This window comes from Narcine bancroftii, chromosome 2, assembly GCF_036971445.1.
Source record: "Narcine bancroftii isolate sNarBan1 chromosome 2, sNarBan1.hap1, whole genome shotgun sequence".
NCBI lineage: Eukaryota > Metazoa > Chordata > Chondrichthyes > Torpediniformes > Narcinidae > Narcine > Narcine bancroftii.
Window position 1 is genome coordinate 45,689,401 of NC_091470.1, and position 19,920 is coordinate 45,709,320.

Below are 19,920 nucleotides of genomic sequence, written 5' to 3' on the forward strand. Positions count from 1 at the left end.
TGTCAGCCACCAACGAGCCTGCAGCTGACGTGGACATTTACCCCCTCCATAAATCTTCGTCCGCGAAGCCAAGCCAAAGAATAGGAACAGGGATATCGAGGATAAACAGGTACTGGAAAGGTGTAATGATAACAGAGCTATCGTGATGTGAGATTTTAATTTCCCAAATATTGATTGGCATCTCCCTAGAGAAGAGAGTTTAGTTGAGGTGTTCAGGAAGATAAGCTTACAAGAGGAGAGACTGTATTTGATTTGGTATTGGGAAATTAACCTGGTCAGGTGTCAGATCTCTGAGTGGGAGAGCATTTTGGAGATAGTGATCGCAAAATTGGAACATACAAGTTAGAAAAGCATTTGAATGGAGTAAGGGGAATTACGAGGCTAACAGGCAGGAAATTGGAAGCTTAAATTGGGAATGGATGTTCTCAGGGAAAAGTACGGAAGAAATGTGGCAGATGTTCAGGAGATATTTGTGTGGAATTCTGCTTAGGTACGTTCCAATGAGAGAGAGAAGTTACAGTAGGGTACAGGAACTGTGGTGTACAAAGGCTGTAATGGATCTAGTCAAGAATAAAAGAAAAGTTTATGAAAGGTTCAGAGAGCTAGGTAATATTAGAAATCTAAAAGATCATAATGCTAACAGGAAGGAGGTTTTATAGGAAATTAGGAGATCCAGAAGGGGCCATGAGAAGGCCTTGGTGGGCAGGATTAAGGAAAACCCCAAGGCATTGTACAAGTATGTGAAGAGCAAAAGGATAAGATGTGAAAGAATAGGACCTATCAATTGTGACAGTGGGAAAGTGTGTATGGAACTGGAGGAAATTGTAGAGGTACTTAATAAATACTTTACTTCAATATTCACTATGGAAAATGATCTTGGTGATTGAAGTGAGATGAGGAGAGGAGTTTGCTGAGCTTCTGGCAGTGATTTTTGAATCATAAATGGGGGCGGGAAAGGTACTGGAGGATTGGAGGCTTGCAGATGTTGTTCCTTTATTCCAGAAAGGGAGTAGAGATAACCCAGGAAATTATAGACCAGTGAGTTTTACTTCATTGGTTGGTAAGTTGATGGAGAAGATCCTGAGAGGCAGGATTTATGAACATTTGAAGAGGTATAATATGATTAGGAATAGTCGACATGGCTTTGTCAAGGGCAGGTTGTGCCTTACGAACCTGACTGAATTTTTTGAGAATGTGTCTAAACACATTGATGAAGGAAGAGCAGTAGATGTAGTGTATGTGGATTTCCCCTGTTAAAATTAACTTACACATTTTGTTAAAACAAAACTTACTTATAGTGGTGGGAGCTGGCTCAGTACAGGATCAATGGCCATCTTTGATACCCATAATCCCCCGAACAGCTGGAACCACCTTGCATTTCCCATTGCTATCTGCAGCATGCAGCTCCCCTGACATGTAAATGAATGAAACTAGCCAGCTGACTGAGGGGCTGAGGTGAGGATGATTTTTTGTTCTGCTAAGGTGCGTTTTCGATTCCATCTTTGTGTAGTGGCTTTGAAATACCATTTAAAAGAGATAACTGGCTAAAACCACTAACTTTAAATTTTAGCCGATTCTTACCTTTAATTGGGGTTATTAACATAGACTATCAGTGTGGTATCTCATAGGCGCTGCCCGAAGATAAAAACAAAAATGTTTCTCTTAATTCATAGTACATAAACTCAGGGGCCCTTGAAAATCTGGGGCCCATAGCACTACTAAGTTATTCTGGCCTGGACCTCATTACCAGAAGGATGTGGAAGCCATAGAAAGGGTGCCAAGGAGATTTACAAGGATGTTGCCTCGATTATAGAGCCTGCCTTATGAAAACAGGTTGAGTGAACTCTGTCTTTTCTCCTTGGAGTGATGGAAGATAAGAGATAACCTGATAGAGGTGTATTAAGATGATGAGAGGCATTGATCATGTGGATAGTCAAAGGCTTTTTCCCAGGGCTGAAATAGTTGCCACAAGAGGATACAGGTTTAAGATACTGGGGAGTAGGTACAGAGGAGATGTCAGGGGTAAGTTTTTTATGCAGAGTGGTGAGGGCATGGAATGGGCTGCTGGCAACAGTGGTGGAGGAGGATACGATAGGGTCTTTTAAGAAACTTTTGGATAGGTACATGAAGGTTAGAAAAATAGGGGGCTAAGGATAAGCCTAGTAATTTCTACGGTAGGGTCATGTTTCAGAACAACTTTGAGGAAGACAGATCAAAGGCAGAAATTGGCATTTTTAATTGGTTCACAGACGCTGCCTAATTTGCTCCTGAACTGGCAGCTACTGAGACTCAATCACAGTAATTCTGGAATAAGGATTTTGACAAGGCCCCTCACTGCCAAGTTGGCCAAGAATATAGAAGACCATGTGATCCAAGAGAGAGGTCCAAGACTAGTTCTGTGGCAGGAAATAAAGGGTAATTGTTGAGGGATTTTTTTAATGACTTGAACATTTTTAGCAGTGGGATTTTAAGGTCTCAGTACAGTTTGTACCTCTTTAATCTGGCAACGTTGGGACCTGGCCTTTGCCGGACCACAGATAATGCCGGAAAACAGAAATTGGCCCCTAAGGGAACACCATGCAAAACATATCAAAGGTAGAGCAAAGCTTAAAAAAGGAAATAATATTGTGGGGTGGCTTGGTTAGCATAGCTGTTAGCACAGCGCCAGCGATCGGGACTGGGATTCGAGTCCCACTGTGTCTATAAGGAGTTTGTACTAATGGCGGCAGATTCAACCTTTCCAGCACCAGTGATCGGGACCGGGGTTCAAGTCCCACGCTGTCTGTAAGGAGTTTGTATTAACGGCGACAGATTCAACCGTTCCAGCACCTGAGATCGGGATCAGGGTTTGAGTCCTGCACTGTCCATATAAGGACAGCAGATTTAAATGTGCCGGCCATGAGAGTTTAAATTTAAGCTTTTAAAATTTAAATTTAGACATACAGCACTCTAACAGGTCAATTCAGCCCAACAAATCCATGCCACCCAATTTACACCCCATTCACCTACATTACTGGATCAGAGAGCGCCAGATAAGAGAAGTACAACCTGTACTTGCTCCATTTGTATTTTGTCATATGTATTAACAAATAAGATCCATTTGTAGGAACCATGATAAAACAGTTTTGAGACCATATAAAAGTGGCCTTTTGGCTAACACTAATGAGGAAAGGTTCGGAGTTCACTAAATATTCGATGGTTTTGTTCCATTGAAAGTGAGAAAGGAAAGGAAATCTAGAAAAGTGTGAAGTAACACATTTGGAGAGATGCAGCAGGGCCAGGGCAAAGACAAAATCTGGGAAGAGATTAGAATTAAAAAAAAACTGCATATGCTAAAAGTCAGAAATAAAGCATAAAATACTGGAAACACTCAGCTGGTCAGGCAGCTCCTGTGGAGAGAGAAACAGTTAACAATTCCAGTCTGGGAACCTTTATCAGAATGAGCAGATAGCGAGTGTTGGGAAGGAAGATGAGGATCTTGGGGTATTTGCCAATATATCCTCACATCTGCAGAGCAGGTCAATAAAATGAATGAAATAAAAATGAGATGATATCCATGGTGTAGAATGCAAGGAGTTTTATTAGAAAATGTCTAATGCTACTTTCTAACTCACAGTTTGAATTCACATGTAGCTGTAATCTATCACATTGCAAGAAAGACACAATTGTGCTTGAGAGGATTCACAGGCTGATGATATTACAATTACTGAAAAAAAATATCTATATAGAAGGTTTGAATAAATTGAATTTGCTTTTCTTTGAGCAGAGGAGATTGAACGGAGATTTAATTGGGCAAATATAAAATTATGAAGGGTCTAGTTCAGCAATGGCCAACCTCTTTTAATGTGGACAACATACAGAAAAATATACCGAGTTCACGGGCCAAACAATATTAAGTCCAGCAATTTTCAACCACTGTTGACTCCTTTAACAGGCTATTTAAAGCCTGGACAGAGCCGATGGCAGTCGGACTGGGTGGCTGAAGCCTGCAGGAGAGCGCTGAGGCCTCTCCCTGCTCTCCACGGGTCTGTTCCAGCGGCAGCGCTGCCTCTCTTCTTAACGGGCCACTTAACAATGTGCCATATGCTGCATTTGGCCCAGGGACTGGAATTTTGCCACCCCTGATCAAGAGAGTCAATAGGAGGGATCCATGTCCTGAGCTGTACGCCATACATTTAAAGTCGAAAGATTAGAGGGGAGAAGTGGTAGGGGTCTGGAACTGAAAACATGAAAGTCTGCAAATACTGTGATTGTAGTAAAAACACAGAAATGTTGGAGGAACTCAGCCGATCTCACAGGATATAATACCAATGTTTCTGGCCTGAGGCCTTCTGCTAGGTGTGATCCCTTCCTCAAGGGTCTAGAACTCACTGATGAAATGGTGGTGGAGGTAGAAACCCTCAACACACTCAAAACATTCCCAGATTTATATTTGAGAAGGGGTGAAGAGGTTGGTGCTTGTGTTGGGACATGATGAGTGTTTGGCATTTTCCAGTAACATAAGTATCTAGTGAATCTCACTAGACCAGCCCTGGTAAAGGTCACCTTTCTCCTTGTGAAATAAAGGAACAGGTCAGCCATGATCTGATTTGATGGTGAAACAGGCACACGGGCTATCTGCTCTCTTCCTATTCCTGTGTAAATATGCAGTTGCACTGATTGAATTTTTGCTAATCAAAAGATTTAACATTTATCATCCAATTCATGATCTGACAAGCAATGTTGTAAAAATTAGATTTTGTCCTCCACATCTGAAATTCAGTTCCTTTTGATATCATTGGAACTGAATTTTGGAAGCAGAGTTCAATGACTGGTACTGCTTTGTATGTTCAGTACTGCAAAACAAGGATCACTTGAAAGCAGCTGTTACCCAATTTTTTCTCAGCCAGTAATGGGTAATTTGGAAAACATATGCCTGTTCAAACATTACTGAACTTACTGTTTCATTTTATACAATAAGGGGTGGTGACAAAACAAGTTAAGCTTTTGTCCTTGGTTTATGGTTGAGGAGAGCGGCTGTAAAATGCAAGACCCATCACATTCAGGACTGTAAAGTTATGTACCTCTCCTGAGTAAACATCTGAACAAATCCTAAAGAAGGTTGTCAAATTCCTCACCTCTCTAATGTCAATGCATTCAGATGAGTAAAAAAAATTACGACATAGCAAGTGTGTGTCACTTAGTAAACAGTGAAGCACTTGCCTTGGTCATGTTAGCCTTCGGGTTAAATGTGACAATATAAAAAAAAGTCATGGCATATAAGCAAATGATATTTAATGGTCTATGACTTTAATTCTTGTGACCATATTGTGTATATTTTGTTTGAACCCTTGTATTTAGACAGGGAGTTAGTATAACAATTTAACGTCTTCTGTAAAAATTACAAGCTTATTCAAAGTTGCTTATAAAATGTAATATTTCAATAAGGATCAAAGGAGCAATTGATCATGAAATCATGGTACAGTTTGGCAGAATCAGTTGCTTCTATTCAGTTTTGCATAATTCCAGAAGAAAATATAAGAGAGTCAGACAAAAGAAAGGGATGAGGGTTGTGAGCTGACAAAACATCGCCCGCGTGATTTAAAAGGCATGCTGGTTGATTTTCAGTTGTGCAAACTAGTGTTTTGTTATAAACTTCTCATTTCAAGAAAAACCTTATCAGGAAACATCATACCCAACAGTTGATGGATATTCATTGCTAGAAATTAATATATCTTTAGGCAATTTCAGTGACATTCAAGATTGGGTCTGAGAAACAACAGATGTGTCTGTAGGTCTACTGAACTACATGGATTTCTTCTGTCCCTACGCACTTGCTAAGCAGCAGTAACAGATTATGCTATTTTCAAAGGTATGACTTCAGACTGACAGCAGGCTCATGGTTGGTCAAACGTGGTGCATCCAATCTACCGCATTAAAAAAAATGTTGACTGCATTTATTTACTCAGGAAATCTTTTCCAGGAGGTTTCTTTTCATTATGAGCATCTGGCATAAGAAATGGTTACTGTACAATGTCTCCATGTAAGTGCAGTTAAATCTGATGGAGTGACTGAGACACCTTGATGTAGAACTTTACAAAGTATTGCCTTTGCGTACATGCAACAATATAATGACATCATATTGGAAGAGACTTGGAAAAGAGGATTAGTAAATCATGAAAACTAAGTGGTCAGAAAAATGTGATCCATAAATTTCCAAAATAAAGATAGTGGTCCAGCAAAGATGCCAGTGTGGCCTTAATTAATAGATTAGGAAACATTTAATGATAGATTAGGGAACACTGTTCAATAGAGGCTACAGCATACATGTTGTCACCTTACCGTATCATAACCAGTTTAATTCAGCCAACCTCTTTTTTTTAACATGCTCTCCTGGATTAATCACTTTGACCTTCAATCTAGATCTAAAGCATCACGCTTAACTAAAACACAATGTATGCATTTATCCATTCAGTTAAAGAAACAGAATATTAAATTAGTATCAAAACACTAACACTGTTTTGTTCAAATTTACCAATAATTAATTTGCAAATAGTTTTTTTCAACAGCTTGGATGAACCACCAATAGGGAGTAGGTGCGCTTTCCTCATTAATGTCAACTTTCTTCTTATAACAAGGTTATCTTTTATAGTTGCGTTATCTTGGTTGCAAACTGTATCCCTACTTATTCAGTTATTCGATACATGGATTTATTTTGGCTGCAATACCACTTCACTAATTAAGTCCCTTTCCTAATGAGCATGCTATTTAAATCAAAGAAAATCATTAAAATGCCCATCATTGTGTTTTAGTATAAGTGATTTTATCCAGGATTTAAAAAGTACTATATTTCATTTTACTGTACTAAAGCAATTATACCAGATGGTTGTGTGGATTATTTTTTTGTGTACATACATTCTTAATTCTAACTTGGAGCAGTTCTGCTTGGAAAGCATAAAATGATGTCTTGCATTTTAAAATAGCATAGTTCAAAAAAGGTGATATTTTAAAGAGGGAAGATGAATGACCTTGCAAGTGCTTTGATTCATAGCATTTGTATGAGCCTGCCACTAAAACAGATAGTAACCCTAAGTGAAAGACTACTGAGAAACCATGTATGGCAGATATTCATTACAAAAGGCAAGCAACTCTGCAATTGAATGATAAAATGTGTGACAATAATGGAAATCGGTTTATATTTCTCCATTACTTCATGGTTGTCAGGCTGTTTAACGGTGCATTACTCTGACCAAAGTCTCTTCGTTGAATGCTGCTTGTCTAGTGAATTTGTGGATGTAACTTCTAATGCTGGACATTGTGTGGCATGCTTGTCCACATTAATTAATTTTAGATGTCATCATTGCAACTGGTGCAATGAATGAGTAAGCCAGACAGTGATGATATATAATGCAAGATACTTCACAAATCAGTTCATCATCAGTCCTTTGCTGTTTACTTTTTGCTTTTAGACACAAACCACAATGACTGAGAATGGAAAAGACGGTTCATCTCAAGAAACCATCACCCCGCAGAACAGGAGCAGTCAGACCTGGGTAGCAGAGACACCAGTCTCCCAAAATTCACTATTGCCTGGAAGGATTTCTTCTGGGACTTCAGCTGCAGCTTCTTTCTTCATCAGGTATTGCATTATTTCATTCGTCAATGGGAAACTGGGTTTAACATTTTCAGTCAAGCCTCGGTTGGTTGATGCGATTTTTCACATAAAATGTTAAAAATAACTGATCTTTAGGAATGAACTTTTGAGGTCAAATATTGCATGGCACATTTGCTTTCTCTTCCTGTTAAAATGGAAGTTCATTTTCTTTTATCATTTTGGGGTACATCTTGACATTGAAATCAAAGGCATTAGAAGTGGGAAGAAATCTAAAGTGGACCTCTTCCATGCTATTATCTAGCAGAGCATGATCTCCCCTGTTATGTCTGTTTTCACATATATCAAAATCTGAATGTCAAAGCCACACATCGCAGTAATCTGACTAAACTTCTCATGTCTGTGTAACAGCATCGTGGAATCTCTGATTTTCTTTTCTTCTCTTCTGAGCTGTTTCCTGGGTGGACTGGTTGAAATCTGCTTTGAATATTGGAACTTGAGAACATTTAGTGCATTAAAACCATGATCAATGAAGTTAACATTCTAACACTGTAGGGGTCATACAAAACCTCGATTAATTCAACAGCTTCATTGATGCAAATTACTACCTGCAGTTCTTGTATAACTTTATAATTCAAAACATATCATTACTATTAACCTTTGTCAATATGTCCACAAGAAATATGAATATGAATCTAGGATCCTGTTCAATGGGAGAGAACATTGGGATTCATAGAGTTCAAAGAGTTTTCTTTCCAAACATATTGCACTTGCCAGATCATTTTTATCTGACATTTTTAAGAATTAAAAAAATTATTTTTGGAAAGAAATCCATGACCTTGGTATTTGAATAAATCAGCATTGTTTTCAGTCCGCCTGTTCCACAGATTGAAAAAAAAATGTAAATGAAATTACAGGGAGAACTATTTTTTTTTGTGTGTGACAAAGGTTTAATCTATGGGAGGTCTAAACCACTCATCTCCAGTGAGATATGGAAAATGCTACTATTTTCAATTTTCCAAAAACGTTCATTTTATTTAATTTAATATCTGTTTCAAATGGATTCCTTGTAGGGCAGATGGTCGGTAGGATAATGTTGATCTGATCTGCAGAACTTGAACTTGATCCCTTCTGATTCCACCCCCACTTACTCTACAATAAAACAGTTTAGATTCTGAATAACCTTGTGTGAGTAAAGTGTTTGGGCACCACCTACATCAACCACACTTAATATTATGGACTGAAATAAAAAAAGAACTGATATATTGACTCCAGGCACTTGTTATTGTGAGGATCCAAATTCGAATATCTTTCCCACATGGGTCTGTCAAAGTATCTCGGTTAATGCCTATTGTCAGAGAAAATGAGTCCAAACATTTTTGTAAAAGCTTTTGCTTCAATGACTAAGCAGCTTAAATTTGTTTATTTGAAGTTCATAATTATGCATTACTTGTTTTACTCAGTGTTTGGGCATCAAATATGACATTAGTGGTCTCTTGAATTTTTGTGGTACATGCAGGAATCTCGTTCCATGCTAGCTTTAGCCTCTAATTCTATAGTATGTTGGATTTTTCTGAGTCATTTTTGAAAGTAGGTTGTGTTAGTGTAAAAGGTTGGCACCAAGATTCTGCCCATTTGAACTCACTGCCACTATAAAACATTTATCTTTTGTTGGCTAATATTCAACTATGATGTCATTATTTACAATAATCACTGCAAAGATTCAATATTCACAGCTTCATCCATGAACTTTAAAGTGGTTGAAACTATTCACAGATGGATTTTTTTCAAATGTATTAACATTGTATCTTAACACACTATTTTTGGAAATTATATGTTTAATATAGAAGAGATTCAGCTGATTTTATTTTATTTGTAATGATGAAATTTGAAAGGATATTTTGGAATAAGAGAGATCCAGGGAATGATAAAACTAGAAATCACTGGATCAGAGCTGTGCCTGTGTAAAGGTAAGTTATTGCTTGACCTGCTGAACATCAGCAGTATTTTCTGTTTAGATGGTTGATAGGCTCTATCAATAACCACAGAGTCATAGGTTGCTTGAACAATGGGCTTTAATGCGCACAAGACTTTGGCTGGCCAGGATCCAGATACAGGACAGCCGGAAAGGGGGAGGTAACGCGGCCTTTAAGGCCAGGGTAAAAGGGAGGAGACTTAAGGGATGAGTCATTAGTGGGTGGGCCAGCCTCACATATACAGTAACTGGTAGGGCCTAAACAATGGAGGAAAACATATTTCCTAATTAAATAAAACAAATAAACAAATGATTTCGGCATTTTGCTGTTGTATCCATTGTCCAAGTGCAAACATCCTCTCATCCAGGTGGTGCATTAGTGTTCTTGGTAGGGAAAACTGTAATTGGATATGCAACACTTAAGAGTTTTACTGTTTGCACGGTGATTAATATGCATGACTTTTGCAAATTACATTGCATGTATAGTGTCTTGAAGTGTGGAGAAATGGACTAACTGGACTGTGCACATCCTCTTCATAGAAAAGCTGAGGGTGATTTTTATTGGGAGGGACACCATGGTTTTTGGAGTATGTTTTGGGACACAATTTTAGCCCTGGTTAATCAGGAGTCACAGAAGTAATGAATAAAAATCAAATGCTGAAATTGAAGGTCTTAATATGAATGGTTAGCTATCAGGTTTGTTGTTCTTGCAGTGAGATCCCTGACCCTTCAAACTAATTGCTTTCTCTCTTCTGTACTCCCACAGAGCCCACACCTCCTCACCTATTCAATGATCTTTAACAAAGCATTGAGTTTTAATTTGTTTATAGTTAACTGCAAGTGATCTGGTGCACAATGGTGGTCGAGCATCTTCTGAAGCAACCCTCACCCACGTGTTCCTCGAGACTACAAACCCATCCACTCTCTATAGTGTTTTTTTAGACAGCAATGTTGGAAAAATCTGTGAAAAATTTAACATAAGAATGTAAATACTCACCTTGTGGTCATTTACACTGCACACCTTAAGTTCTGTGTGCATTAGTCCCGGTGCCTTACATAGAGCAACGTGGCCGGAGTCATCAGCGGGACATCGAATCGATGAAGTGAGTTTTGCGATGCAATTTAGACTGCAGCTTCCCCCGAAAAGTAGGAAGGGTCCTGCAGGATAAATCACGGTGCAGGAATTGACTAAAAATTCCTGCACTTTCCTTATTAGACTGCCTATGCAATGACAAATTTTGTTGATTGTGCCATTACGTGCCTGAAGTCTAAAAGCCACTTATGTCTGATATCACAGGTGGAAGATAGATGGTTGGGAAGGTTTCTGAACCTAGTACTCTCTGTTGTGTTATATTCAGTTAATCTAGAGATGAATCAAAAGGATTTAACTCACTGTGTGATGCATATTCTAAAGGTAATCAGTTTTAACTGAGCCACGAACTAGTCAGTTCATTGAGAACTGGTACACTGCAGTCCCATCACTTACACTAGCCATTTCCTCCATTTGTAAAGTATGAAGTATGTTGGTCAGATCTGACGCTGATGGATTAGTTATATTACATAACACATCAACAAAATATATGAACAATCCATGTCACTGAAGATTCTCATGATATCCTATTGCTTGCAATGTCATTCAGATTAGTTGGCAGATTAAAATCTTACAAGCACTTTGGATGAGATTTCTTTGAAAAATCAATGCTCTGGGGCAAGGCACACCATTATTAATGTGCCAATTGGTTGGCCACATATGATGAGGAAGACCATTGACTCCTATAACTATTGAATCACACATGTCGCTGCCCACTTTGGGAGTCATTGTCAGAGCTTTGGAAACATAACCTTCTCACCTTTACCCTGCCAATAATTTTAATTCAGGTAGTTAGTTGTCTTTTCTCATTAACGGCCTCTTTCCACTGAAAACAAAGTCTAGCAATTAACAAGAGAAGGCAGGGCAACTCAGGTAGTAGCCAATGTTTCAGGTCTGGAGCTTTCATGGAGAAATGATCCGACCCAAAAGGATAACTAACCACTTCTCTCCATGGATGCAGCCCCTCCACCTTCTCTTTGTTCACTCTGCAGTTTTTATGTTTCTCTAGCAATAAAAACCCTTTCATCGATGTAATAATTGTTAGTCATTGTAAATGAACCTGTCTTGCTCCGTGTCATTGGTATTGAAGCCTCGTCCCTTTCGAAAGATTTCTCAGGTTTTTTTAAACAGAGAATGCATTTTTCATATTTTCTTTCTGTCCCATTCATGTCCTCCTTTAAACCTAACATTCTTTTTCCTGCTGTTTTTCTTCTCTCCCTGTACCTGCTTGGATACTAATTCTTTCTTGTACCTTCTTCTGGGTATTTTTTCCCTTTTAATTTATCGGGTCTGCTGTTGGCTGCTTTTCATCAAGATTCTCCATTGTCTTCACCACACTATTGTCAGCTGGCCCTTTCAGTACCAACGTATTCAAAGATCTTTCTTCCTGCAAAAAAAATCCCAGCCACCTCAGCAAGATCTTTGGATGGATAGAATGGTCTCACCAGTCTTTTCCTGACAGAAATGTTGATTTTCATGCAGTCTCCAATTTAATCTTCTTCTCTCTCTGCTCACAAAATAGGTTCTGCATGCAGTGCCTCCTCCAATGTACATGGTGATGGTTTTATAATAACCAACAAGTATGTTCTACTTGGGCTGAAAGTGGGAAACCGTAATAGCACCAAAGGGCTTTTACAAAGAATGGGGATTGTTTCTCTTTAATCACATGTTAGTTTCACACAGAAATAAACCATTTGAAAGACTCTGGTGAAAGTAAAAGCACAGGTCATTGTTATTTTAATGAACTATTGCGATGTGCAATTTGTAAGATTGGTGGCAGGAAGTTGAAAAGATCAAAGTGGGCATTTCAAAGGATTCAGAGACTGATTTGTAAAGCATCTAAATCTTGCATTGTATATGCAAGTCTCAATCAAATTAAAAATGTGCAAATGTCAACACCTTTTTGACATTTTGCTGTTTTGTTGGTTGATTGTTAATTAATGCAGAAGCAAATTGTGAGATAATGTAAAATAAACAAAATGCCTTTCATGTAAGTTTACTTCTAGATTTAACACAGGAGATGTTCATAAAATTAAAATGACCAAAGAAGTAATTAGGTTTAATATGTGCCAAATTAAAAACTGACAAACATTAACTTTTCTTCATCAACCTGAAATGTTCTTTCTTTCTTTCTTTCCTCTCCATGGATTCCGATTGATCTCGTGATTATTTGCAGCAATCTCACCTTGCATTTCGTAGTTTCAGCAAATTTACTGCATTTTGATTTGTGCTTCCACCTATTTCAAAGCCCAGTTAGGATGCTACGCTCCACACATGGTACACTGTGCTAATAACTTTTTACTCTATGAATGAAGGAAATTCCCAGGACAATTTTGCTCAAATAACGTCATGTGTAAACAGTTGTAAAGATTTGCAATGACAAAGAACACATAACAACCTAGTGAATTTTGTCAACCTGTTCTAGTTTGATTATTCACCTGAAAGGGTGATTTTTAAAGGATGTTGACAAAATATATTCTTCCTGGGACAGTTGGTGTTTTGAAATGAATGGCTGCTAAGTGTGTTCCATCCTGAGGCAGCAGTGATGATAAGAGGGCTTCCTCCATAATGTTAAACCATATGGCCATCATTGACTTGACACTTGATGGGTCAGTGATAAGCAGTTGGTCATTAGAATTGACCATGAAATGCCTTCGACATAATTGAGGTTACTCAAAAGAACAGGTACCTTATCAGCTTTAGCTGTGGGGGCACAGCTTGCTGATGCATTGTACTGATTGTTCTGTGCCTGAGCATATGATTAGTGTATTGAGGCAGTTTGCTCTTAATGAAATGGCAGCAAAATGCAGATCAGTAACACCAGTGCTGAAAAATGACTAATTTGATGTTCTTTCAGTGCATTTCACTGTTTAATTAGTACCTATAAACTCTGTTTGGGGCACCAATTTGTCTTAAGTGTAATGATCAGATGGGTTCGAGCTAAACATTGAAGGGAAGGTGATCTTGCTGCTTTACTTATTATTTTTTTCATGCCTCAATTTTACGTTGAGGCTGGCGTTCAGTGATTGGATCTCTTGGTGTGCTTTGAATCTGCCTTTACTCGTTATTGCAGTGAATCCACGTTATCAATTTGCAAATAATGGCTGGAAAGTTTTTTTTTGTTCAGCTTATTTTTGTGGACTTCCAGATGATTCAAGTGAGTTCTTTGTGTTTAAATGCTGTGAAACACTCATTCTTACCTCACTTGGACAAAACTACTTCACAGACCAGGCCAGCGAATAGGAGGACCCAATAGCAATCAGTACAATGTAAAAGGCTCAATCTCAGCTGGGACAAGGCCAGGGCAGTTGACACCCTTTTGATACCCTGTTGAAATTAGTTTGATTGCCTTTTCTCTCCCAACTTTACGGTCACTGCCTCAGACAAGTGCAACTTCTTGGTTGTCTGAGTAAACATCATTCCCCCATGATTTTCTTCCAGACCTCTTCTGCTCCCTCAGATCTCCCCAACCTCCATATGCTGCTCAAGTCATCTCTTCTGTGGACTTGTAATTGGATCCTGATTTCTTCACCTCCAGATCAGAATCAGTAAGGACTGGCAAGAACTTCTCCGCAATATCCATCAGAACTGGAGCACAGGGCTGCGTCCTTATCCCCTTGCTCTACTCACTTTACATCTATGGCTGTGTGACTCAGTACGACAACAACACTGTCTACAAATTCGCTGATGATATCATGGTAGAGGGGTGATGAGTCAACATACAGGAGGGAGAATGAAAACACGGCTGAATGGTGCACCACCAACAACTTTGGACTTAATGTCACCAAAATGAAGGAGCTGATGATAGATTACAGGAAGGGAAATCCTTCAGGAAGTGAATGATCCAGTGATCTTTGGAGAATCAGAAGTGGAGAGGGTGAGCAAATTTAAGTTCTTGGGAGTCACGATCTCAGAAGATATTTCGTGGACCCAACACACTAATGGCATTGTGAAGAAAGCACATCAGCACCTCTATTTCCTCAGAAGTTGGCAGAGGTTTTGGTATGAAATTGGAAACCCTGGGAAATTTCTACAGATGTGTGGTGGAAAGTGTGCATGATGGTTTGGTATGGGGACACCAACACCCTGCAAAATGTAGCGTGCACAGCCCAGAGCATCACAGACAAAACCCTTCCCATCATTGACGACATCGATAGGGAAAGGTGCCATTGGAGAGCAGCAGCAATTATCAAGGATCCATACCACCAAGCACATGCTCTGTTTCTGCTCCTACCATCATGAAACAGGTATAGGTGCCTCAAGACTCGCACCACCAGGTTCAGGAACAGCTGCTCCCCTCCACCATCAGGCTCCTCAACAACAAACTCAATCAGGGATTCATTTAAGGACTTACTTTTGAACTTTATTGATTTTTTTTCCTCTTTGTATTGCAGTCAGTCTGTCTAACATGTCTTTATTTGTTTATATGTGTACATGTGTGCAGTTTTTTTTTGCACTACCAATAAGTGGTAATTCTGTATTGCCTGCATGAAAAAGAATCTCAGGGTTGCATATGATGTCATGTCTGTACTCTGACAATAAATATGAAATCTGAATCCCACTCTCCTGCTCTGGAGAGAGATAGTTTAATAAAGTAATCTATAGCCGCGTTCAGGTGCATTCTCTGCCAAGAATGCGCCTCCAGAAGTGGATTCAGACCTGTGGAATGGTCATTCAGATGGCAGTACTGAAAGTGCAGCGCTGGCCACCTGAAAGGGGCAGCTGCACAGGAGGCGCCTCAGAGCGCACACCAGCTCCTGTCCCTTTGGCATGTCAGGGTTGGGGCAGCTGGTGAGAGCTGTCAGCACTGGGGCGGCCTGCGCCGGCCACTCCAGCCCTGATGTCCCGCGCCGGGGGGGGGGGGCAGAGGCAATGGGGAGGGGGCTGTCAGGGGCTCGCCAGCTGATTGTCATCCCCTTAGCAGCTGCTTTCAGGCGGCTTCATTTAGGTGCCTGGGGGACTTCAGTGCTCCGGCGATTATCCCTCCTGGAGGAGGGTTACAAAGTGCGCCTTGCAGGCACCTCCTGCGCTTTCAGGTGGCTTCCCGACAGTTGCATAGGGGTATAATATGTGGCTTTACATCGGGGTATTTTGGCCACCTGAAAGTGCCAAAAGTGATCTTTCTTCATGTGCGATTCATTGAACTGCTGACTAGATCTTGGGCCTTGCAGACAATAGAACATCTGCTGGGGACCTTGCATTAAACAGTCACTCAGCACTGCTTTAACATACATTTCCAAGCATGTTACAATTTCTAGTTCTGGAAATCAATTGTATGAACTGTGGAATTGAAGGGAAGCTCCAGAATTCAGATGGAGGCACCAAAGAAGTGGATTTGTCAAATTTTGGATCAGTTCAAATTGCTGGTTGCCTGGTGAAATTCAGAAAGGTTTGGGGATGTGTGGTGCATAGTATAACAGGAAATAATTGCTGCTGTATAAATTTGTTTTCTGGTTGATGCTTGTGTTAAATTCTATGAGTATTCTGTCAATTGGGTAAAAGGGTTAGCATATTACTGAAAGAACTTAGTCCATTCCCAAAGAAATTGCTCTTTAGAATTAATATATAGTTTCATAAAAAAATGTAGCCCCTATGATTAGTCCCATCAAAACTGTCTATAATCAGCGCTATTGAACTTTTAAATTTGTACCTTTTTATGTTAAGATTCAGCCTTCTGACCTTGAAGTAACCATGGCAACATATGTATTATAAAAAGGATGATCCATTTCCTTCTTTTGCACATGTACAGGCCTAAACTTTGCCCTTGACAGTGAATATATAAAGAAATGCTGTGGTCAGTTTGCAAATTGCATTTTGGAGCTGCAGTTGTATGGGAAGTGAGACACAGCTTTCCAAAGATTATTTTTTTAAAAATTAGCATTAAGTATTTGTTTACTTACTACCAGGTTTGCATTTTATGTCAAATTATTCACATGAGAAAAAGTGACCACAGTATAATGTGTTGTTATGTACATAATGGTTAACTTTGAAAGCTAAAGGTCAGTGATTTGTATTTAAATAAGACAAATGTGAAGTGATAATGGTCTAGCTGATCATAATGAATCCAAAGTAATTGGAGTGTCAGTGGGTTGTATGGTCAGAAAGGGTCAGCAACTAATAGCTCAATTCTTCGAGGCCATAAAAGGAAGGAAGTTTATTCATCTTATGAATGCATTAAAATACAAAAAACCTCCCCTACATCAAAATTATCTTCCATTTTAAGTAAGAGATTGTGCTAAAGGCAAGAGAGAAAATATTCAGAAGCAGAAATAACCCCTGTGTAAATATTGTGTCCTCTATTAAATACAAAAGAGTCAGTAAATACAAAAGCAAAACATTGCTGGGAATCTGAAGTAGAAGCAGAAATTGCTGAAAATATTCAGCAAGCTCAGTTGGTATTTGTTGAAAGAGAAAAAAAATATGAAATAAATTTAATGAATTTTGTATCAAGAATTCAAGGGATAACATAGTTACATCACATACAACATGCAGTCCTTAGTAGCAAATCTCTAATTATTGATGGTTTGGAAAGGATTAACATTTAGCACATTAGTTTCCATTAGGATATTGTTAGCTATGAGATTCTAAAGTTCCTACTTTTATCAATATTATCTCACTTTATCTAACATTATAGTTGCAAACTGAATATGAGGCCAAGTCACTTACTGCTCCATTTATGTTCACTGCCATCTGTTGAGAGCACCTGCCTGCCTCTGGCAGGATTCACCATTTACTTCACACATTGCGTTGCACTGTGATAACTCAACTCAACGGTTCAGACAGCATCCATAGGTAGAAATGGACCCATTATCAAGATTCTTAAGTGTATCAATGGTGACAGAATGGCTCCACGCCGAAGAAAAAAGTAGAGGTTCCTGAAGCCTTCCTGATGGGGAATAGAAGAGTAAAGGGGATTGCACATCCACAGTGAAGGAGAGGTATAGGGGCTTGAACGTCTTCAAAGAGGTGGAGAGTGTGAGTGGTGAGCCAAATGTCAGCGAGAAGACTAAATAAGGGGAACAGGATTGAGTTGAGGTCTGAGGTGCTAAGTTCAGAGGGGCAGGAGCAGACAGAAACAATCTTCCAGGGTCATTCTGTTTCGTGAATTTTTGAAAGAAGATAGATGTAGGTGATGCAGGGTTGAGGAACTATCACGTTAGAGGTGGTGGAGGGAAGATCATCTGACATCTGATGAAGTCCATGATTGTCTTGGAGATGATATCCTGCCAATTGCCAGTGAGTCTTGTTCTAGGGGTAAATATGAGGATGTGTCTAAGAGGTGATTCCTGGCCACCACAATGACGTCCTTGGGCTAACAAAATGAAAGTCTGCTGCTGTTCCATCTCCTCCAAAACTGTTGCTTGATGCAGTCTGACAGGTGCTTGGCTGTGAATATTGCCCAGCACCAAAGTGGATGAAGATCAGCTGCCCTTTTGAAGGCAGAGCAACTCCAGGCATTGTCCTACCATTGAGAACAAAAGAAAGCAGGCACAAGGTTGCCAGAGTATCCATCTTCCAGAAATACTGACGGGTCAAATGACTGCAGAGGACACCCCACAGCATCCAATCACAAGCAGCTTCAAAGAAGGAGTATATTAGAAGGAATTGGGGGCTGGGATAGTCTCTGCTGCCTGCTACGGAGGAGATGGAATAGCAGCAGACTTTCATTTTGTTAGCCCAATGATATCTTTGGCCAATTGTCCTTTTCAGCTGTTGCCCCAGCTGAGAACAGCAAACCGGAGCACCTGTGCATCAACATTTTTGATTAATCTTGCTGTGTATCTTTGTTCTGTTTTTAAATTAATTTTGTCACGTAAGATAAACCCTCTTCGTGGTTTGAATTAAATTCATTGATAGGTTTTTCGTTTTAATCAATATTCATATTTTTAAAATCAATTTGAAAGATAAATTTCTATCTGTTTGACACATTAACCACAATCCAAATGGGGCTTAAATCCTGTTCTCAGTCATGCAGGCATATTGTGTAATAATAAATGTGTTAAGATGGGAAACCAGAAAATGAAAGAGGTCAGATTAACTTTGTTCTGGTTGGTTTAGCATGTTCTCTGAACCATTGAAACGTGCATGACATCACTGTTTGTAAAGATTAGATAAATATGCTGGAAAATCAAGAACGTAAGAAGAGTTTCATCTATAAAAGTTTCAAAGCTATTTTAGTGAGAGATGTAGAAATATTCAGAGAAGGCTATAGATGTTTAGTTTTAAAATTATGCCACACTGGTATTTCTCCAATTCCTTTGGCATATAAGGGGAGCAGCACAGTTAGTGTAGGGGTTAGTGCAAATCTGTTACAACGCCAGCTTCGAATCCTACACTGTCTGTAAGGAGTTCATACATTCTCCCCATGTCTATGTGGGTTTCCTGCTGGTGCTCCAGTTTCCTCTCACCATTCAAAAAAGGTACCAGGGGTTGTAGATCAATTGGGCGACACAGGGTCATGGGCTGAAAGGGCCTGTTACTGTGCTATGTATCTAAATTTAATTTTAAAAATCTCTTTTGTTTTATTCCTTATTTTAATAATTGATCTGGGCATATTTGTTGCATGGGAAGATTAACCACATTATTTTTATAGCACGCTAAGTTATCTGGGGATAACTTTCTGTGCTATAAAAATGATGTAACTTCCAGGCGAAGAAGGCATGAACTTTACAAGCAATGCATTACATGGAGTCATGGAAGGGGCTGTTCTGAGTTTTTGAAAAAGGAAGTATATAGGCATATAGGTCTAAACATTTCATTAAAAATGTAAACATCTATTAGTTGATTCGATAGGACCATCTTGATATGTACCAGGTAAATGCACCAATTAGTAGTGTGCTGGAGAACACCAGCAAGTCTTGAGTTTAAGCCCTGATTTAGATCAGATAGGTGAGCAGAACTTTCTGCTGCTGGGGTCACCTTGATTGGTCTCAGTGACCTAAGTCTAAGAACAAAGTCAATCAGAGTAGAGGTTAGAATTGACAAAGCCCAAAGATTCCAAGAACTATTGGAGCTAATAATTACTGCAGAAATCAGATTTCATTGAACCTGGAACATATACCAAATTGTTGCTTGAAAAGGTTAATAGTGCTTGGGTGGAGAAAGAGAAGTAAATCAATATTTCAGATTTGAATTTTCTCCTGAAAAACATGTTTTTGCTTCTCATAATAAGCAAATTTTATAGACTTATTCCACAAAATTGATGGAAAGTATGACGTGGGCAAACAAAGACCACTCTGGATAATATTGAGAATAGCAAGTCAA

The 19,920-nt window shown here is 39.2% G+C and overlaps 1 protein-coding gene across 3 annotated transcripts in view; it reads left to right on the forward strand.

Annotated features, from left to right (window-relative positions):
* Positions 1 to 19,920, forward strand: part of kif26ab (kinesin family member 26Ab) — a 208,366-nt gene that overhangs the window by 96,228 nt on the left and 92,218 nt on the right. For all 3 annotated transcript variants that reach the window (XM_069916550.1, XM_069916551.1, XM_069916552.1), the window contains exon 4: positions 7,449 to 7,618. In XM_069916550.1, the coding sequence (XP_069772651.1) occupies positions 7,449 to 7,618 (170 nt within the window). The remainder of the gene's footprint in view (positions 1 to 7,448; positions 7,619 to 19,920) is intronic.